This window comes from Nannobrachium achirus, assembly GCF_963921795.1.
Source record: "Nannobrachium achirus genome assembly, chromosome: 4".
NCBI classification, from domain to species: Eukaryota; Metazoa; Chordata; class Actinopteri; order Myctophiformes; family Myctophidae; genus Nannobrachium; species Nannobrachium achirus.
Genome location: NC_137813.1, coordinates 43,554,122 through 43,577,392, shown reverse-complemented (window position 1 = coordinate 43,577,392; position 23,271 = coordinate 43,554,122). Strand labels below are relative to the sequence as shown.

The following is a 23,271-nucleotide window of genomic DNA, read 5'->3' as shown; positions in this document are numbered from 1 at the left end:
TGCACATACAGATAACACACATACAATCTATACTCTAGCGGTTGCTGATGAAAAGGAACTGAGAAAGCACAGGGGTCTTACAGGGGAGTCTATACCCAAACAGTGACACAGTGAGTGTTGATAAGGATAGCTCTCTGAGAAAATCCATCAAATCGATCCCCCACACAGGTTTTGTGACCAGAGGGGCTTCAAAACCATAGTGTAACAAAGAAAAAGTAATAACGACAGATGTATGACACAAAACAAAAATAGCACAGCACAGTACAGCACTATTGCAATTGACATCGCATTTAGCAAGCATGTGGTCTTTACATTATAAAACATGAACGTGTCTGATTATAGAGTTTTGTGATGGTGTGAAGAGGTCATGCAGCTCTATACCTCAAGCGCCTCCATAACAAAAGGCTCACACTAAATCATATTGTACTGTATTGTATCGTCCTGTTTTTTTCTTTCTCGCCTAAGACTCAACCTTCTGTGGGGGACTCAGAGAATGTCTGGCGACGACTGAAAGGGGTTGGGGGGGTGGGGATTCGGGGCTGTTTTTGTATTCACATTGTGGGCAAGAGATGCTAAAGAACTCTCCATGACCAACAGGCAGCTAGCCCAGTGCACACCACAGTGGCTGATTCTACAGATGTCTTCTAGATCAGGGGTTCTCAACCTGTGGGTCGGGACCTCCAAATTATTTTGGGGGGGGTCCCCAGATGATTGTTTTCTCACTCAACAGTAAACAAACCAACATAAAGTTTAAGTGTATATGAGGGTATCTGCACATTTCTAAAGTGACTTTTAATACCTCTAAAATGCCAAATTAAACATTGGCCAAATTGTCAAATATTAGAGGCAGAAATTGTGAGGCAGAAATTGTCAACGCCTCGCAACGCGAGGCGTTGTGAGCATGTAGATCTGCTATTTTCACAATAGAACCGTGATATACAAAATGTAATGCCTCAACTCTTAGTGCTCGTCAGGGTGGAGGGTCCCCAGTTAAAATATGGTTATTTTAGGGGTCGCTGCATGAAAAGGTTGAGAACCCTTGTTCTAGATCCTAAAAAATAAAATATATCAGTGGTTCTCAAACTTTTCCATGTCAAGGACCCCCAAAATCAGTGTTTTCCAAAGCTAAAAACATGTCGCTTCGCACTGCATTGCAGAGCTTGCAGATCACTACTTCTTAAATATTTGTGTTCTAATTTATGGAATTTCTTCGATTTTTCTTTGATTTCTTCATTAAATTACTGAAAGAATGATTGAATTTAGTTTTTTAATTAATAAAAAAAAGGCTTTTTAGGGAATGTTTTTTGAAAATATTTTGAATAATAATAATTAGAAGGAAGGAATCTTGATGACCTACGCACCTGCTTGAGAGGAACTGGATGTGCGATAGTCTTCTCTTAACGAATAATAATAATTAAAAAATAAAATGTAGGGAACAAAAAACAAAGGGACCCATATATATATATATATATATATATTCTTATTTTTTTTTTTTTATTATTATTATTTTTTTTTTTTTTTGGGCACTGTTTGGGAAACAGTCCCCAAAATGATATGTATTTGGCCGTGACCCCATCTCAAACATATTTTGTTCCAGGGACCGCCCAAAAGCAAAGATTTTAGTTCAAAAAGTTTGCTTTAAATATATATTCAAAGATTCTCAAAATAGCAGATGAATCCTCAGTCAGACTAAATGGAGTCATAATTTTAACATAGCACATGTGACATGATCGTTCACACATGCAGCATGTCCAAAAGCTTGCAAGTAATTATGTCCAACCCCAACCTTGTCTTAAGGCTGTTTAACTTCACGATCTGATGTCCTTTGGTTTGTTTCCATTTCTTGATGGGGATATGGAAGGTTATGGTTTTAAAAATGAGTCATAATTTACATCATAGTAAAAGAAAGAAAGAAAATACATTATGCTAGATATGTATTTAGGTAGGTATAGATGGTAGATGGATAGATACAGTAGATTGCACACTATGGCCTACTGTATTATTGCATTAAAATCATTGTCTGAATTCTGCTTTAATTAGGCAACACATAAACTTTACTTTCATATCTTGCATCATTTATGCTAGATAGATAGCGTCCTAAAACCTTATAAAAAGGCAAATCCAAATGATGTCGGTCAATTAGCCTATTGTGTCTGACATGACCTCTGCTATAGGCTATACAACTTTTTGTCATAGTCCTATAACAGTTTAGGCTATTTTCAGTTTGAGTGGGTAAAAAAAAAGAAAAAAACAAACAAGTAAACTGCCCTCCCTTAAATCAGTGGTTTTCAACCAGTGGTCCTTGAGGGGGTTCCAGGTGGTCCCCAGCTAAATGATGGAGAGTTGGTAACCAAGTGAAGGCTACCCTTATGGATCTTTAACTCTTGGGAGTGTAGCCTAAAACGCTCTCAAGAGTTGAATTAGTGTTACTGCATTAGGCTACTTTATTTACAATAGGTCTACACAAATAGCCTACAGAATGTAAGAATTATTATTTTGGTCAACGTTTGCCTGTTATCTCGCCAATGGTAATGGCCAATACGGCATGGAATTGTGACAACAAAAAAAAAAAAATCTTATCCAAAGATAAAGATAACCAAATATTTATACAAGTTTTGGGTCTGAGAGGCTAAATCTCATCAAACGGTGGACCTCATTGGCTCAAATACCCAAAATATAACGGACCTTGATATGAAAAGGGTTGATTAAACCTCTGCCGTAGATAAAAGAGACGTAGTTGCTCACCTGTGGCGCTTGGCAGCTGGAAAATGGAATTTATGTTTAGGTGTTGTTTCGGGACTCGGGAGTTAAAATTAGAGTCGGATGCCGTTTTCTTTCTCTCTCTCAACAATACAAAACATCCGCGCTGTCAACTTGTGCAGAAGCGTTCCGCTGTGTTTCTTGTTGTGTCTTCAGTCAGACAACACGTTAAAGCTCTCATTTTCCTCCGATGTGCTTCCCTGCACTCCCTGCGCTCTCTCGCCGCCGCTGCTCTCCAAATATGGCCAAAGGAAGTGCGGCGGGCGGCACTTTCAGCGCCTCAAGCTGTTGTTGCTGAGGGCTGTCGGAAGGAAAACCCACTGTTCACCTGACGCCACCATCCCAGTCTACTTGTAGCTATCTCATTATTATTAGCCCAGTCTCAAACTTTTTCATGACAAAGAAGGACCCCCAAATTGACACGTATTAGCCCGCACGGACCCCCATTTGAAAACATAGCCTATTCTAGGGACCCCCAGATATAGCCTATGAGAAGATATCCACAACTTTCCAACATCCCATCGTGCATTGCGCAGAAGTTGCACGGAGCTTCCGGCGCCGCAGCCGAGTGTGATCTACGCGTGTTTCCTAAACCCACCAGGCTTGAGTTGAGACCCGCCTCGCGGAAAACGCGAGAACGTCCAGGAGTGGCTGAAATCCTTGCTTGGACACATGGAGAGGGGATAAAGTCAGAAGTCATGAAGACAATCTTAAAACTTGTACTGAGAAAAGCCTGCTGTGCTAAAAACTGAAACTTACTTTGTACTGTGCTTAAAACAGGGAAACTTTGTAACTTTGCAAAAGAGAAAAACATACTAAGAAAACTATTAATTTGTCACTACTGTGCTTAAAATAAAAACTCTTACTGATTATCAGTTACATTGATTGTTATAGTTTGGATATGGCTTTGGGCGTATTATGCTGCGTGTATTATTGTAATGGATCGGTAGGTAGTAGGTACAGTATTGCTTTGCACTAAGAGCACTAATGTTCATATATGCACTTTCATACTTAAGATTATTGAGAGGGGCGTTTCCGCGAGGCGGGTCTTAACTCAAGCCTGGTGGGTTTAGGAAACACGCGTGATCTACAAGCTCACAACGGCTGCATCTGCGACGCGACGTGAGCTTGTATGTCTGCTGTTAACTGGAAGTGTGGTGCAAAAAAATCTCCAGTAAATTCCCACGGAAAGAAGTGGATAGCCCACGGCTCTAGCAGTGATCACCAGTCATTTTAATTTCAAGGACCCCCCAGTTTGACATGCATTATAGTCCAGTCATTTTAGGCCAAAATTAGGCCAAACCTGGAACAAATTGCAATAGTAGCAAACTCAACTGATTTTGTATCCTCAATATGTCCTTAGTGAGGGAAAAAAAGTCCCAAGGAATCCCATCAGGGCAAAGTTTTGAAAACGACCTATCTACCTTCACTTACTATACACTACAATATAAAGGAAAAAATGACTGAAAAAAAATCTGCTTTAAGTGGGATGTGAGGGGTCAAACTAGGGGTTTTTAATTATTCTGAATCCATTGCAATCATTTGTTTTGCACGAAAAACATTCCTTGGGCCAGAAATGGCCACTCAAAACGTCAATTTTCATCAATTTTCAGTCTTTTGGGGTCCGTTTTTAGCCCAAGGAATGTTTTTCATGCAAAACAAACGCTTGCAATGGATTCAGAATAATTAAAAACACCTAGTTTGACCCCTCATATCCCACTTAAAGCAGATTTTTTTTCAGTCATTTTTTCCGTTATATTATAGTGTATAGTAATTGAAGGTAGATAGGTCGTTTTCAAAACTTTGCCCCGGTGGGATTCCTTGGGACTTTTTTTCCCTCACTAAGGACATAATGAGGTTACAAAATCAGTTGAGTTTGCTACTATTGCAATTTGTTCCAGGTCTAACCCTAAAATGACTGGACTATTAGGCTGGCTACAGACCTCCATTTCTATCTCTGAGACCCACATTTAGGCCTAAAATCAATGTTAATTTAACTACTCTGATTATTGTAAATAGGCTACCATCTATTTTGCATTGTCAATCCTTACCTCCCCCTTTTTTTTGCATGCACTGCCAAATTTCCAGGCCCCACCGTGCAGCCCATGGGGGCGTGAAAATTCAGAGGGCGGACTCTACATGTTCTCTGGGCCGTCTCTGCGTGTGGACAGCATTGTGTGTGGACGCCCATCAGTCCTACCGACGGATGACCCACACTGATTCTTTTCCCTTTGTTTTCGTTTTTAGGGTTCTATCTTGCAGTTCATGCATAATTCCACAGTGTGGCAGGCTATGAGCCAAAACTATTAGACATGTGTAAAACTATTGGCTGTGTACACAAACTCATGTAAAAACTATTGCCCGTGTACACAGTGGTTAATCCCATGTGCGAGGAGTACAGGGCTGGCAAGAGCCTGGTGCAGCCTGTTGGATTATGGTGCAGCCTGGTGCACCCTGGTCTGGCTTATTCCAGTCGGATCCGGCCTAGTTTAGCCTAGTACAGCCATCTAACAACTACCCCCTCCCCTAGTCTACTCTCCCACTGTGCTGGACCTGGGTGTGCTGGGCTGTGCTGGACTCTATTGGGCTCTGGTGGGCTGTATTGTAGGCTGTGCTGTGCTGCACTGTGCTGGGCTCTGTTGGGCTATACGAGGCAGTACAATAGCCTAGACATGTTCATGTAAAACTAATGGCCGTGCACACAAACTAATGTAAAAACTATTGCCTGTGTACACAGTGGTTAATCCCATGTAAGGAGCTACAGGGATGGCTTCGTTCAGCCTGGTGGAGCCTGTTGGAGTCTGTTGCAGCCTAGAACACCAGAGTCTAACCTATTCCAGATGAATCCAGCCTAGTATATAGCCTAGTGCAGCCATCCAACTACCCCCTCCCCTAGTCTATTCTCCCACTGTGCTGGACTTGGGTGTGCTGGGCTGTGCTGGACTCTATTGGGCTCTGGTGGGCTGTGCTGTGCTGGGCTGGGCTCTGTTTGGCTATACAGTTTACAGTTTACAGTTTAGGCATTTAGCAGACACTTTTAATCCAAAGCGACTTACAATAAGCAGGTGATACATCAATAAGCAAGATAATATATCAGTGATAATCTCAAGTGAAAGGGGCTATAGGGCTGACAAGAGCCTAGTACAGCCTAATAGAGCATATTCGAGTCTAGTACAGCATAGAACACCCTAGTCTAGCCTATTCCAGCCGAACCCAGACCTGTATAGCCTAGTACAGCCATCTAACTACTCCCATCCCTATAGGCTATTCTCCCACTGGGCTGGACTTGGGTGTGCTGGACTGCTGGGCTCTGGTGGGCTGTACTGTATTGGGCTCTGGTGGGCTGTGCTGGGCTCTGTTAAGATGTACAGGGCAGTACTGCACTATAACCTAGAAATGTTCATGTAAAACTATTGGCTGTGCACACACATGCATGTAAAACTATTGCCCGTGTACAGTGGTTAATCTCAAGTGAAAGGGGCTATAGGGCTGACAAGAGCCTATTACAGCCTAATAGAGCCTATTAGAGTCTAGTACAGCCTAGAACACCCTAGTCTAGCCTATTCCAGCCGAACCCAGACCCGTATAGCCTAGTACAGCCATCTAACTACTCCCATACTCTATGCTAGTCTCCCACTGGGCTGGACCTCATGGGCTGTGGTGGACTGCTGGGCTCTGGTGGGCTGTATTGGGCTCTGGTTCCTTGACCTATTGGGAATGTGTGTGCAAAATTGCACGGAAATCACAAAATGTGGTTATGATTTGAGGCATTTTGTTCAAAACAGACCAATCCTGCAAACTTTGGAAGCCAGTGTAAGCCAATTAGGATGTAATATGAAATATCGGAAAGACCAGTCTTGATCACATGACTACAGAGATATTGTGTACTGATTTGTGTGATTTTTGGAAATCTGAAGGAGTAAAGGTTGTTGCACACTGCTAGCCTGATTTCAGACTCTACGCTGGAGCTTGAGTCTGAAGTTGTCCCTATTCTGTTTGATTACAAAGGGGAGGGGATTTGAAATTTGAAATTCCCAATCACAAGAGATCTGGTGGGAGGGGTTGTGTTTGACAAAACATTCCCTCCTCCCCCTCCCCTCTGTGACATGCACCAAACAGGTCATTGTCTTTGATGTTTCATTGATTAGAGAGAATCACTAACGAGCTATCGACACTTGTAGTTGTAGCCCTTCTGAAGTTCAAAGGAGGCAATTAAGAACTCTGGTGAGCCACCCCTCCCTCCACTGTTTCTGTTGATTTTCAAAAGTTAGACGCACCCCTCCTCTGTCTTGCATTGATTTCATTGGTCGGTTAGCCAAGAAACCGAATCAAGAGACGCGTCATATGACACCTCCAGACCAAGAGAAGCAGTCCACTCAGAGAGTGGGCGGGTCTATTGGCTGGAGCCAGGCAAGCACACTGCTGCATTTTTCGGGCTGAATATCAGAGTGAATTTCGGGGTGTGTAAAAAAAAATCAACCTCACGTTTCATATTTATTTTATCTGATTTTCGCAACTGTCACCACTGGGACCCTTGCTCTCTCTCTCTTCCCTCTCTCTCCTTGGCCTAAAAAATGCTTTCGAGGATTTCGGATTTCCAAAACGCAACGAAAAACGCAGTGCAGTGTGCAACCAGCTTAATAACAAAAAATGTGTTTTACATAAGTCGACCTCCTGGTGGCGCTATAAAAAGCAGATCTGAAAATGGCAGGGCAAAGGTTTTTCCTTGGCCTGTAGGGAGTGTGCATAAAAGGTTTTACACTGATCGGGTTATTGGTAAAAACACGAATCGGCCTGTTATAGCGCCACCATGAGGCTGATTTGAACATTTTCAAATGGCAATTCTTCCTTTGCCTGGTGGGAATGTGCGTGCAAAATTACAATGAAATCACACACTGTGTTGATGATTTGAGGCATTTTGTTCAAAAGGGAGCACTCTTGCTAACTTTGGAAACCAATCTAAGTCATTTAGTCGGGGGCCTTAGGCAGATAGAATGGTAATTTTGTGCTAATCAGTTTAAAAGCACCAACTTTTGCGCAGATGTAGCCCAGGGCATGCTCTAATGATTTAGCTAGGGCGCCCGAGTCGGCGACCTTCGGGGTCGCCACAGCGGCCAAATGAAGTTGGGCTCCGAGCATCGACTTTCTATACAGGAGGAAAATACCCAGAAAAAGACTTTCTTTCTGGTTATTTAAGTAGGATTTGAGGGGTCTAACTAAGGTTTTGTCATGATGCTGAATCTATTGCAAGCATTTGTTTTGCACAAAAACATTCCTTGGGCTACAAATGGCATCACTTTTCATGAGTTTCATCAGTTTTGTGGGCGTTTTCTGGGGCCATTTGTAGCCCAAGGAATGTTTTTTGTGCAAATCAAATGCTTGCAATGGATTCAGCATCATAACAAACCCCTAGTTAGACCCCCTACTTAAATACCCAGAAAAAACATTTTGTTTCCTCCTGTATAGAAAGTCGATGGGAGCCCAACTTGATTTGGCAGCTGTGGCGACCCCGAATGTCGCAGACTCGGGCACCCTAGTTAAATCATTAGAGCAAGCCCTGGGCTACATCTGTGCAAAATTTGGCGCTTTTAGACTGATAATAGCACGAAAAAACCCTAAGGCCTCTGACTAATATGGGAATTCCAATATACACTCAATATATAAAACTAGCCCTTACCCGTTCAAAGATATGAGCTCCGAAATGATGTGCAGTGTGTGGGTTATGGGATGTGCACTGTACACACACACTCCCCCCCCCCCCCCCCGTGTGTGTGTGTGTGTGTGTGTGTGTGGGTTTGTGTGTGATTGTGCATGGCCTGAACAACAGCGCCCCTCCCTTAACATGTGTGGTCACAAAAGGTACTGTAGGCTAAATAGATATAGATACACCATAAAAATGCAATTATACAGCATACGATTTGTGAAAGTGACAAACGGGCTTCACAGTTATGTCAGGTGTGTTCATATGCTGATGGTGATGCGATTTCAGATCAATTGCTCCAGCCACCGAGGAGAAACGCTGTTTCATACAGACAGACACTCACTCACTCAGACAGACATTCGCAAAATTATAGTATAGATAAATACTCAATACAAAAAATAAAAAGGTTCTTCAGGGGTTCTTTGGCGTAATCATAGGGGAACCCTTTTTGTTGCTATATAGCACCAATATTTAAAGGTGCTATATAGCACCAGTATTTAAAGGTGCTATATAGCACCAATATTAAAGGTGCTATATAGCACCAATATATAAAGGTGCTATATAGCACCAATATTAAAGGTACTATATAGCACCAATATGTAAAGGTGCTATATAGCACCAATATTAAAGGTGCTAAATAGCAACAATATTAAAGGTGCTATATAGCACCAATATTTAATGGTGCCATATAGCACCAGTATTTAAAGGTGCTATATAGCACCAGTATTTAAAGGTGCTATATAGCACCAATATTAAAGGTGCTATATAGCACCAATATATAAAGGTGCTATATAGCACCAATATTAAAGGTACTATATAGCACCAATATGTAAAGGTGCTATATAGCACCAATATTAAAGGTGATAAATAGCACCAATATTAAAGGTGCTATATAGCACCAATATTTAATGGTGCCATATAGCACCTCAGGGTTCTTCATTGGTTCTTTGGGATTGTGATGGTGCTATATAGCACCTCAGGGTTCTTCAGTGGTTCTTTGGGATGGTTGAGGTGCTATTTAGCGCCTTGTTGTGCGATCTACAAGCTCAATTAATGTGTTGTAGAAAAAAAAGTGTTTTTCTGGATATTTTCCTCCTGTATAGAAAGTCGATGGGAGCCCAACTTGATTTGGCAGCTGTGGCGACCCCAAATGTCGCCGACTCCGGCGCCCTAGTTAAATCATTAGAGCAAGCCCTGGGCTACATCTGTGCAAACTTTTGCGCTTTTAGACTGATTAGCACGAAAAAACCCTAAGGCCTCAGACTAATATGGGAATTCCAATATACACTCTAAAAAATAAAAAGGTTCTTCAGGGGTTCTTCAGTGGTTCTTTGGCGTAATCATAGGGGAACCCTTTTTGTTGCTATATAGCACCAATATAGGTGCTATATAGCACCAATAGGTGCTATATAGCACCAGTATTTAAAGGTGCTATATAGCACCAGTATTTAAAGGTGCTATATAGCACCAATATTAAAGGTACTATATAGCACCAATATTAAAGGTGCTATATAGCACCAATATGTAAAGGTGCTATATAGCACCAATATTAAAGGTGCTATATAGCACCAATATGTAAAGGTGCTATATAGCACCAATATGTAAAGGTGCTATATAGCACCAATATTAAAGGTGCTATATAGCACCAATGTGTAAAGGTGCTATATAGCACCAGTATTTAAAGGTGCTATATAGCACCAATGTGTAGAGATGCTATATATCACCAATATTAAAGGTGCTATATAGCACCACTATTATTTCTCTTTAAAATTTTATCCCACGATTTTGCAACCCTTTTTTCACCCAGTGCCAATTGCCTATGTAATCCTGGGCTCTGCTCTCCCTCTGCCGCGCCTGGGGAGACAACGGACTGACCTCATGCTTCCTTCAATGCATGAGTAGTCCAAGTTGTTTCTTTTCACCTGACAGGAGGGATTTCCCCGGGATGGACGTAGCGCGTGGAAGGAACATGTTATTCCAACCAGTTCCTTTCCCCTCCATCAGGCGCCCCGGCTGGCCAGGGGGAGGCATTATTGAGACCAGGATTACTGCATGTTTTTGTGAGGGTATCAACCCTAGGAGGCACGGGGAGAACATGCAAACTCCACACAGAAAGGCCCTATCGCCAACCCCACCTAGGGTGTGGGCGCTGATGACGCGGAGGGAGAAACACGCCCCCAGCACCCACAGCGTCCCCCGGCGGGAATCGAACCCAGGACCTTCTAGCTGTGAGGCGAAGCGCTAACCACTGCGCCACCGTGCCCCCACCGTGCCCCTAATAGCACCACTATTAAAGGTGCTATATAGCACCACTATTAAAGATGCTATATAGCACCAATATTAACACATATGGTGCCAACCCCGAGTTTCCCGAGTTTGTATTGGTACCACCGCTGTGCCAATCCCGAGTTTCCAGAGTTTGGGCCGTTTTTGAAGAAAAAACATCTGTGCAAAATTTGGCGCTTTTAGACTGATTAGCACGAAAAAACCTTAAGGCCTCAGACTAATATTGGAATTCCAATATACACTCTAAAAATAAAAGGTGGTGCTATATAGCACCAGTATTTAAAGGTGCTATATAGCACCAGTATTTAAAGGTGCTATATAGCACCAATATGTAAAGGTGCTATATAGCACCAATATTAAAGGTGCTACATAGCACCAATATGTAAAGGTGCTATATAGCACCAATATGTAAAGGTGCTATATAGCACCAATATTAAAGGTGCTATATAGCACCAATATGTAAAGGTGCTATATAGCACCAATATTAAAGGTGCTATATAGCACCAATATTAAAGGTGCTATATAGCACCAATATTAAAGGTGCTATATAGCACCAATATTTAATGGTGCCATATAGCACCTCAGGGTTCTTCAGTGGTTCTTTGGGATTGTTATGGTGCTATATAGCACCTCAGGGTTCTTCAGTGGTTCTTTGGGATGGTTGAGGTGCTATTTAGCGTATTTTTGTGCAATCTACAAGCTCAATTCACACCACAATGTGTTGTAGGAAAAGAAAGTGTTTTTCTGGGTATTTTCCTCCTGTATAAAAAGTCGATGGGAGCCCAACTTGATTTGGCAGCTGTGGCGACCCCGATGTTGCCGACTCGGGCGCCCTTGTTAAATCATTAGAGCAAGCCCTGGGCTACATCTGTGCAAAATTTGGCGCTTTTAGACTGATAATAGCACGAAAAAACCCTGAGGCCTCAGACTAATTCAGGATGCAATATGAAAAATGTGAAAGACCTGATTTGTTTAATGACTATAGAGATACTTTCTATTACTTTGTACACCGATTTGTGTGATTTTGGGAAAAAAATAAAAATCTGTCGGATTACTGTCCAATTTCTTTTTTGCACAAATCCTCCTCCTGGTGCCGCTATAACAGGCCCATGCAAAACAATGGGGTCAGAAGTTCTGCTCTGCATGGCACCCAGGGAGTGTGCGTACACAGTTTCGCTGCCATCGTGCCAACGGTGCAGGAAATTAGCTGTCCACAACCAAAGACGGAAGGACACACGGACGGACGGACGGACGGACAGACAGACAGACGGACAGGGGCGAAATCATAGTAATTAATTGTGGTTGAAAATATGTGTTTAGAAGAGTGGAACAAAGCTGATGAGCGAGCCTACAGTATGTATTCATTGAATTTGATGTTGTAGGGTTGTGGTGGCCGTGGTGGTTTACACGTTAAGGTATATAACATGAAATCAACATGACAACAATTTTATATACTGTAGCAATTCAGATTTTGTCAAAGACAGTTTTTACACAATCTATTTTGAGCTCAGTATATCAACAGAATTCTACAAATGCATTAATTGCTTCAGGGTATTTAAATGTATTGTATTGAACACCTACTTCGTAATTATAGAATAGGCTGGGCTTTGTTGATCGACTGTCTGATTCCATTCAGAAAGCATCCGTCATGTACCATGAAATCGTGTCGGAGCTTTTGTTAAGGAATAATGTATACACTTACAAAGGCAGCTTTACCCTAAGCATGTAATTAATGTTCCCATACCTATTTATAGAATCTGAGCACGTGCCCTTCAGCTCATATGTCTTGATGTGCAAAACAGAAGAGTGTGATGATATGCACACAATAAAATCCTGAGTGCTGAACTTGATCACGCAGGATAGTGTAGTAGTATATTATGTGGGGTCCAGGCGTAGTTGTGTATCTCGCCTTCTCAACCTTCTGATTTGTACTATGCTGTACATGGTGCATCATAATGATTATTTCTCGGGGGAAAGCCTGGTGATTGTTTACAATGGGCCGTTTGATCCTGTCTAGGCGGAAACCACACGCAGAAGAAGCGGCGTCGCTTTGTTTTGGTTCCCCCCGTTTGTTTCCCCAATCCCTATTAAAATGCTTGAGTAGCCTAGTGTAGTCTTGCCAGTCTCTACGAGTTGAACTAAAAGATGCATATACCAAACAGATCACGTCCAACCCAGATTTGGCACACAAAAAATTGTCAAATACGTTCTGCTATGCTGCTAAAATGTGGAACGCCCTACCGAAGGTGTTTTTAGAATCGGCCTCAGTCATTTAATTTGGCTTTTTGAGCCTGAGCCGCCATCATTCTCTCTTTTTGCTTCATTAGACATTTCCTGGCACTGGCATATGCTCCCAGGTCTCCGTAGCGTGAGCTGTAGGCCTTGGCGACGTCACTGAGAAGCTCCAGCTCCTTCACACAGTTCTGCTGATAACTGTGGCCTTCCCTCTGCTGACAGGCCCTCAGACGCTCCTGGACCACCTTCACAATCTCCTGGTCCACCTTGTAGTCTCTCCTCCACTGCATCTCGGCCTCGTAGCAGCACAGCATATCCCCCTCCTGGCACTCGGTCAGCTCGGGAACACGCCGGAACTTCTGGTGGTAGTAGACGGACCTGTTGCCAGCCTGGATCTTCTCCACAGCATGTCTGAACGTGGTGACGGGGAGGTCCACCAAGTAGTAGAAGAGTTTGGACACGATCAGTGCCGGATTGGGCAGCGAGGTGCGCTTCTCTGCGGCCGGGTTCTGGCGAGGAGGCTCCGGGTAAGCGCCTTCGTCATAGTCCGACGGCATTTTGACCGTTTTTTGTTTTGTATTTTTGATTAGGAAGGACCATAAAAAAATACTACTGAAAGTGAAGGGAGCTTTAGTTGTCTAAGAGATGAGGAGCCAGCAGAACGGAGATATCTAACCTGTGGTTCGAAGGTCGGGGCAACCAGCAGCATTAGCCAAAGCCTAGAACCTGGTTAGTATTGTGAGAGTGATGTAGGAATCCTGATGATGAGATAAGAGAGGTCGAGGGGTCTTAAAGATAATGGTCTTGAAGGTCTGTCTCGAAGAGACGAGTACTGGAGTTCAGAGATTGTTGGAGATTCCTGAGATCGTTGGTTGAATCTGGGACTGCAGGTCTCCTTTATGTAAATTATGGTCTGATGACGAGGTGTCTTGTCATCCCTGACGATGTCATGATGAGTCAACCTGAACCATATGCCTTCCAAGTTCGAGGGTCAGGCATGTCCAAATACAGTTCCATATGTGGAGTTCTAAGTTTAGACGTACACAAATATGGAGTCTGTACTGATGTCAGACAAGCAATAGGAGGCTCAGAGTTTTTACTTGACTAGTTTTTACTTGACTAGCCTACTGTAAAAGTATCCATGATTTCGCAATGTAGAAATACTCTGTAAGCACAAGTCCTGTATTCAACATAAGTATTGACATCAAAATATCTCACAGTACCAAAAGTAAAGGAATTATTCAAAAATAGCAGATCTACAAGCTCTGCTATTTTTTTGTTGGTTAACAATTTGTGATAATAATAATGATAATAATCTAAATTTGGAAAGTAACACAAGTGTGTGGGCCTACTCAGTAGCCACACATTGAGACAGCCTATATACAGGTTTTTTTCCCCTTTTTGGTTAATTTATTCTGTTTATATTTCTTTTCAGTATTACATTATACACATACATGCAACCAAACCACACACAACGAGTTGAAATAGCATAGTTTATTGTTCAGTCGTTTTATCTGTGAGTTACTGTGCCAGGGGGAGGGTGTTGCATGGGTTGCAGTAATTGGTAGTGTCAAGTGCCTTTAAATAGGTAGTCTTTGTCTTCACCCCCTTTTTTTGCTCATAGTGGTCTGACTCTGACCGCTCCCTATATAGTCTTCCCTTGTAACTTGCGTCATTTTCTGTCTCTCTCTTCACACCATTGTCAGGTTAAGTGGCCTTTTGACCATCCCCTCTGTTTAAGGGGCTGCTTCTAGCAAAGCTCATTCTGTCCCCTGCCGTCAAGCAACCGCATGCCTCCACTACACCTTATTTGTTTCACTTTCTTTCTTCATCCATCACCTCGCACAATACAGTACATGTATGCAGGAACACTACACTGCTGATTACTGACAACTGATTTCATTGATATCAAGTTGACCTCAATCGTTTTGGGCCCACAATTTTTGGTTATTTGTTAAACATAATTTGTGAAACTAAGGAAGGAAAAGACAAAAAGGGAGGGGGGGTGAATGGAACATTAGTTTAAGCCAACACTAAAGCTCACAAGCTTGTAGATCTGCTATTTTCACAATGTTTATTTGTGGAAGAGTCCAACTACATGTAATGCCTCAAATCAAATGTGATTATTTCTGGGCAGTTATGATTATTTTGTGGGGGACACGGCCTGAAAAGGTTGAGAACCACTGCCCTACATAAATAATTTGTATAGCACCTTTCATGACATGAAATGCAGCTCAAAGTGCTTTACAAGGCAGAAATGAGTTATTTTGAGAAATGTGCAATTGCATTTTAGATTTGGCAGTGATAGTATTAGTCTGTGATTTTGGGTGCGCAAGATATGGTAAATGCGGAGACAGATAAAAAGGTTTCACCGTGTAGACGAGATGTTTTACATATTATCTTCTTGTCACATACCACTCGACTGCACTCACCACTCACCAGCAATCTCCATGCATATAACTTATGAATAGCCTTTGCCCCAGATCAACTGTGTGGATAACAGATCGAATCTTTGTCCTTAAGTGACATTCTAGGGCTGTGATCAAATTCACCAGTTCAATGGTCAATTTGCTCATTGTTGTGTTTCATTGTGTTCTCAATCTAGCCTGTTTCTGGTGCCAAACAATTTTTTCACTTGAATGTGGTATGCAACAGGTCCTCTGAACGTAAATCCCAAGTAGAATGTGATGTTTTCATTACCAGAAGGCACTGAAGACACAGAGGGAGGATACTGATTTTTTTTTTTTTTTTTTTTTTTTTTTTATTGTCATTTCTTTATTTTGTCCGTTCGTTCTCTGGGAAAAGGTTCAACTTAACTCAGATATTAACTCTAAACAAGTAGCTATATTTTGTACAATAAGCAGCACCAATAGTCCCAGAATAAACTCCTGTTGCTCACAAATGCCTTGGTCAGTATACACTGTAAGGAAAACATGACAAATATAAAATTACAATATTTCCAACAACAATAAATTGTAGCTCGGAGGTAGACTTTAAGTATGGACAGATCACTTTAAATAACAACAATATGAAATAACAGCTTAAATGGAGGTTCAACATTGGTTAATGTCCAGGTAACAGTGTCTGTCTGAGTCTCAGTGTGTCTGCCAAAACCATCTTCTGGCACCTCTGAAGGAACCTGTGGTGTAGTCATCATTAATGCATCATTTCATGACATGGATTTCATCAAACTTCCAGATGAGGGCCCAATACTTTCTCATCCATTTGTTCCCAATTCTGCTCGTCCCACTGATTAATAGCCCCCCGTCCCTGCGGATTTACGTTTGATACCACCCATGGAGCCAGAAGTCTGTATCAGGATACCGAACTTCTAAAGAGAAGGTCAAGGGTTCGTTTCCAGTCTCTATGAAGTTGTTGCAACGGTAGTTGTGGAACTTTCTCAAACTCTCTGGACAAAGTGGCATTGAAGGGAATTAGGGGGGAATTATCTTTGATTTCTTTTCCCACTTGTGCTTTTCCTGCTTGGCCACTTTATCGTTGCTTGCAGCTATATTAAGTTGTAATACATGGAATTAGTCGAATTCATAATTAGTGAAAAATAAGTTACTGTAACCAGTGTTGTATTAGTGAGTTAATGTTTGGGGGCACGCTAGTTTAATGACCTACACCAATGGAGTTAGCAGACCTTTGATATGCATCCAATTTTAATAATAGATTTGTTCAATTAACGGTCGCACTCCTACCCGAATTACTTCGACACATTTCCGATTTAAAAATTCCATACTTTTTCCAGACTTAAACTTCTGGAAGTTGTGGTCGATTTTTCAGAAAGTATTTGACATCCGTGTACAACAATCTACAATTTGCTAATGGGAGGGCTGGTGGCCTGGCGGACGGTCATGTAGCAACAAACAACAATTAGGTGGGTCAATTAATGATGACTCTCCTACAGTGCATGTAGTCGTTTGGGGGGTTATATTATAGTCTATGGGCCCAGGTCTGAATTTTCACTAACGGGGGACATTCAAGGTGAACAATTCTAGTTTGGTATTTTGAAAATGTCTATATCCCTAGATAATATTTCAACATGATAGCCCTTCCCAAGTGGTAGCTTAGTCACAGTTATCAGCCTTCAATGACACCAACCACATCCACAGAATCAAAAAACTTAATTCACTTATTAAACCACATGAACCCTAGCATGTCTATGCTGGGGTAAACATTCAACAAATGGTATCTCTAAAAGCTCACGACACCTCACGTTGTGACACGATGTGAATAGCTATTATTGAAAAGATTTGGTGTAGAGTGAAAAGGGAGCAGACCACGTATAGAACGGGGACTCAACGAAGGAAGTGGTAAATAAATGAACATTATCATAAACTCCATATTTTACTATTATACTTTCAGTATATTATACAATCAGTTTCCCTTCAACTTCTACATCCGCCTCCATCTCCCACTGATTACTGCAGGTTTCACTGCACCAACTACCTGCACTACTGTTTCCTGGAGGATTATACAGTACATTTCATGTTTCCAACACCAGTTTGCATAGCTGATGGTATAATTTCATTGAAACAACAAACATATCGGTGTCAGTGGACTCAAGCTGGAGTTTTGTACCACTTCCGACAGCATCCAGGCTGTGCAGTAATATCAACATTAGTCTCTTCTTGTGAGCTGTTGAGATATAACACCAGTGGATATCCTGAACTGCCGTTACCATGAAAACCTGGGGTTTCCCCTGAAAGTGTTTGAGGGTTTGCTGATAACATTCCGCTAATTTTTGGTGCTGGTACTTGACAGGAACTTATTTTACCTTCCAGATGATAAGTAGTTGAGTGCTTGCCAACCTGGCATCTCTTCCATGTGGCCTAGCTACTTCATGGAAGATGGGAGATCATGGCGGTCAAAACACTACAAAGATTTCACAATAATCTTTGGTCTGTTGGCAGGGAAACCATTCAGTGGTAGCATTCTGGTTGCTGATCAACATAACCAAAGTCATCACCATGCAGTCCTCTTCTGGTTGGACAGCTTTTTGAGTATGGTCATGACTTGCTTTCTCCTCTGAATAATGTCCACAAGGCCTCCAGTGACATGTCATTGTGCTTAAGTGCATTACAGTATCTACCCAGTGGCACAGAATGGCATCTAAGTTTTATTAAAAGTGAAATGTCTATTGCTGAATTATCTTAGCTTTTACGGGTGTGGTGAGGTATAGGACTGCCTAGATCTTAGTAGGGATTGCTAAGCCCTCAGGGACATCTTGCTTGTAACCCCAGGAGGGTGACAGGTCATATGTTGGCATGGCGTCCACGACCTAGGCATCCTCAGCTTCAGTTGTGCGCATGATGAAACTTGAAAGTATGTAGACCATGTCTTGTGCATAGTAGGGTTTGATATCTTCGAAGCTTGCCTTGTCCCAGCTTTAAAGTCATCAAGGTGACAGGACTTATGACAAGATATTATTTTATGGACATCTAAACAGACATAGACTGTAAAGTCCTTCTCAATAAACTAAAATCAAACAAAATATGTACCGTATATAGTTATTTCTGGGTTTCAGCCCAATTATTTCATAATTTATGCAAATATGCTTAATGACAAAAGGTTGAATAATTTAGTTATGGCAAGATAGGAATTTCAGGATATTCTAGGAAAGTCTAGGATAATCATCGACTAACCGTGAAACGACCCTAACCCTTATTTGCATAATTATGCAAATTATGCAAATTAAAAAGGTGGCATGATTGCACCATGGTAACAGATGAATTTCCTGACAACAAAAACATGGACTTAGATCACCTTTCTATGAAGCAAAGTTATAGTAATTTCCTGTTTTGGGGAATAACTTGCTAATTATGCAAAATCATTGTTATTATAAGCCAACAACGATAGTTTTTTTGCCAATACTGTATCGATACTTCAGGCCGTAGTATCGAGATACTATAGTAGCTACTTCCCCTTCACAAGGTTCAGTGAGTGAGGTCTCTCGAGAAAATGGCTGCGAACGACGAAAACGACAACATTAGAGCAGCGTCTTCAGCTTTTAAAGCCGATATATCGCAATAGTGTCGTATTGCAAAGATTCGTAATATAATCATGATACTATTGCATCGTGACCCAAGTATCGTGATAGGTATTGCATCACTAGATTCTTGCCAATATCCACCCCCATTTGAAAAGTCTATCATGTTTCAAAGTACTTATATGTACCCTACAAACAAACTGGTACCAAAGAGATTTATTCATCTTAGGTGTCCCTCACTTCTGGTCCGGCCCATGGACAATTAGGCCACCGGCTCTAATAGCCTAGGCTGGCAAGCGAAACACAGCAGTTTATTGCCTTTCTATGGTTGCCTGCACCATGGTGTGTGAACTGTGATTGCCATGGGTGAATGTAACAAACACACGCACGCACGAGCGCGCACACACACGTTACAAATAAAACTGCTTTAGAAAAAGTTGCTATAGAAATGCAGATTTACAAGGCCTGAAAACAATGTGCTGTGAAGGTTTCATTTGCTATCAGTATACTAGCGCATGTCTCCAGATGCCTATCATCACAAAGTGAAGCCAAAATTATATATTTTAATAAAAAGGAAAACTTTCAAACATTCATCTTTCCCTCTCTCATCTTCTCTCTCTCTTTTTAAGAACTTAATGATAAAAGCTGCAATAGAAATACTGATTTGCAAAGCCTGGAAATAGGCCTGGAAGGTTTTTCATTCAGACATAATGCTACATGCAGCTGCCTATCATCACAATGGGAAGCCAAACTGAATTACCTCTTTTTAGTTTTAGTATTTTGTAGAATCTTGAAAAAAAGTAGAGAAAAATTATTGCAACCGAAGGTCGCAGTTTACCATGAGAAACGTCACAGCTTGTCTCCGTGTAGACGTGTACTACGTGTAGACGGTCTATGGGCAAACCCATAGACCGTAAAAATGTGTCATCATGATGTCATCATGCTCTGATGTCACTGTGATGTCAGGGGAACCACTCTACCAGAATGGGTTTGCTGCTCTGACATCACGCTCTGGCTTCACTAGCAGAATCCCTTTTCTGCCCATATATGGAGATCCCTGATGTCATCTATATTAATGATGCCCTGTTAGAGAGATCCCTGATGCCAGCTAGGGAGAACATATCCCTTCATGCCCATATATGGAGATCCCTGATGTGTCCACAACCCTGATGTCCACATCACTGTGGCGAGGTCGCTTGTCGCCCTGAGGCGTCTTACAAGTATGTGTGTGTGTGTGTGTGTGTGTGTGTGTGTGTGTGTGTGTGTGTGTGCGCGCACGCACGCGCATATGCATGTGTGTGTGTGCGCGCGTGCGTGCGTGCAGTGTGTGTGTGTTCTCTTTTTTTTCAAGATTCTACTACAGAATGCTCTATAAGCTCACAGCATGAAGCTATATTGAGTTATTGACTGATTTAGCAGGGGACACAAATCTTTTCTTTTGGGGGTCCCTGCCAGAAAACATTTTGTCTAAATCTTCCTATGCTTATGGTCATGCTGCATGCACTTCACTCTTGAGATCAAACAGAACGGCCATCTTCTTAATAATTGAAGGATTGAGAAGAGGGAACACAGACACTGATAGTTGCTGTTCACTCATAGGCCTAAGTACCCTGGCTGTTCATTTTGTCAAAGTATCTCAGCCAGCTGCTTCACATCACATTTGATTTAAGAGAAAGCAAGAGGATAACTCCAGCAAGCCTCTGTTGAAGAGAAGGGCATCGTTTTAATTAAGACAGTTTTTACTCCATGTGTCGATTGAATTTATATTAACATTTATAGGCCTATTAATTATACTTATCCATTCTATTTGATGTTTATAAACATCTCCCATTCCCAGATAGACAGGAACTCTCTAGGTCAGGGGTCTTCAACGTTTTCAGGACAAGGACCCCTTAGTTGAGAGAGAGAGATGAAGCAGGGACCCCCACAACCTGTTCATAGATTCCATATAGTTTTATTGTTTGGCAGCACAATCATCACTGTATTTTGGATTCATGTCAATTTGTGTTTTCAGATATTTAACCACTTGAACCATCAATAGTTAATAAACTTGACCTTTCACTCTGTAATTACGTGGTCTCTTTTCCCCTCTACACCAAAGCGCTTTGCCAAAAATAGCAGATCTACAACCTCACAATGTCTCGCGCTGCGAGGTGTTGTGAGCTGTAGATCTGCTATTTTTGGCTACAGTTCCCAGAATATGGATGCTATAGGTTCAAGTGGTTAATATAAAAAGAATTGGAAGATTTGGAGGACCCCCTGTAGTAACTCTGAGGACCCCCTAGGGGTCCTGGACCCCCTGTTGAAGACTCCTGCTCTAGGTCTAGGAGCTACCATAGGATTTTGTCATATAATGTGCGGTTTTAATATATAGCCTAATAGGCCTAATTCGATTTGTAGATTGTTGCTTTGCCTTAATGACCATAACGTATATTACTGACAATGATTTAATTGCAATGGAAAACATTTATCCTTGCTACTGTATCAGTTTTTTTTAGAATGGACAAAATAAAGAGAAACCATAAATGTAATGAATTCTGAAGACATGCTGCCCCCTACAGCAAATCAGTGAACAGTACAACCGGGAGTGACCAACATTAGGCCTGCCGCCCATATTATGTTTTAAATATATATATTTTATATAGGTCAAAAAGGTATTAATTCCTGATTAAACGATTCGACCTTTAATGTAAAAATGTACATGTGGTAAATATACATCAATCATCAACACGCAAAATAAAATGAACCAAACCAAATCTTCCTTAAAATTAAAGACGAAAAAAGTATTTAGCTGCTTATGAAAAATTGAATATAAGGAATAGTGAATAAAACCGGTGTGAAAAGACGCAGCTGTTTGCTTGTTTGATTGTTATTTAGAACTAGCCCTTACCCGTTCAAAGATATGAGCTCTGAAATGATGTGCAGTGTGTGGGTTATGGGATGTGGGTTATGGGACAGTATATGAGGGATGGAAAGTAACTTTAACTGGTGCTTGCATGCTAATATGTAGGAGCATCAATGTAAGAAATACCCGTTCCATTTAACGGCTACAGAGATACTGTGTACCGATCTGCATGATTTTTGGACAACATCTGTAACAGGGCCAGAACCCCCCCCCCCCCCCCCCCCCCCGCCCGCCCGCCCGCCCGCCCGCCTGCACCCCCCCCCCCCTGTGTGTGTGTGTGTGTGTGTGTGTGTGTGTGTGTGTGTGTGTGTGTGTGTGTGTGTGTGTGTGATTGTGCATGGCCTGAACAACAGCGCCCCTCCCTTAACATGTGTGGTCACAAAAGGTACTGTAGGCTAAATAGATATAGATACACCATAAAAATGCTAATATACAGCATACGATTTGTGAAAGTGACAAACGGGCTTCACAGTTATGTCAGGTGTGTTCATATGGTAATGGTGATGCGATTTCAGATCAATTGCTCCAGCCACTGAGGAGAAACGCGGTTTCAGACACTTCTCCAAAATTATAGTATAGATGAGTTACGTTTGTCACAGAGGCGTCAATTGGGTATGGCAAGCTATGGCAGCTGCCATACCTTTGGCTACAGGGGGAAATAATAAAATGTCCGTTGCTAAGGTATGGCAACATGACTGGTGTCTTGCACTCGCGCGCGTGCAAGACACCAGTCATGTTGCCATACCTTAGCTTTTGCTGAACTGACGCCACTGTTTGTCATGATGACTCTTGTTTTGAAATGCCTACTGTCACACCCGGATGTTGGCACGTTTGATTTTTGCCACTTTAACATCCCAGACAGATTCCTGTCTGTCTGGCTTCAAAAATCATGTCAACACCAGAACGTCAACCTAAATCTATGCATTACTTTCCCCGTTGGCTGTTATTGAGGACCGGGTCGTATCGTGGCGACTTTTCATTCCATACATGAGCGGGACTCTTTATGCGGACACAGAGAGAGACACAGTAGTGTGTGTCTCGTTTTGTTATTGCAGCGTTAGCAAGCGTAGCTAACGCTGCTATAGCTGCCCATAGCTTCTCTCTCTGTGTGTGAACCAGTGTTGATTGATGCCGCGGGCTGGCACAGCGTTACAAGCAATAAGGTAACTTTGAAATGTAGAGTAAAGGGGGGGAAAAAAACAACAAGCAGCAAAACAAGTACAGAAGAACCATCCATAGCCTATGCGTACAGGTTGCTTCTTGGTTCGTATGGTAGGCAATGTTATTACCCGGCACGGTCACGGCTGCAGTGAGCGTTGTTGTGTTGCTTGGCAAGTTGATCAAATAAAGCTAAGTCAGCTGCATGTTTTGCAAAGAGCCACCTTGATG

At 42.0% G+C, this 23,271-nt stretch overlaps 1 protein-coding gene across 1 annotated transcript; it reads right to left on the bottom strand.

The window, feature by feature from the left end:
• Positions 1-13,011: 13,011 nt before the first annotated feature.
• Positions 13,012-13,539, bottom strand: LOC308282919 (NADH dehydrogenase [ubiquinone] 1 beta subcomplex subunit 10-like; the record flags this gene model as incomplete). Its single annotated transcript, XM_080723308.1, has 1 exon — positions 13,012-13,539. One exon carries the CDS (start codon positions 13,537-13,539, stop codon positions 13,012-13,014), a length of 528 nt encoding a protein of 175 aa, XP_080579434.1.
• Between the last annotated feature and the right edge of the window lie 9,732 nt (positions 13,540-23,271).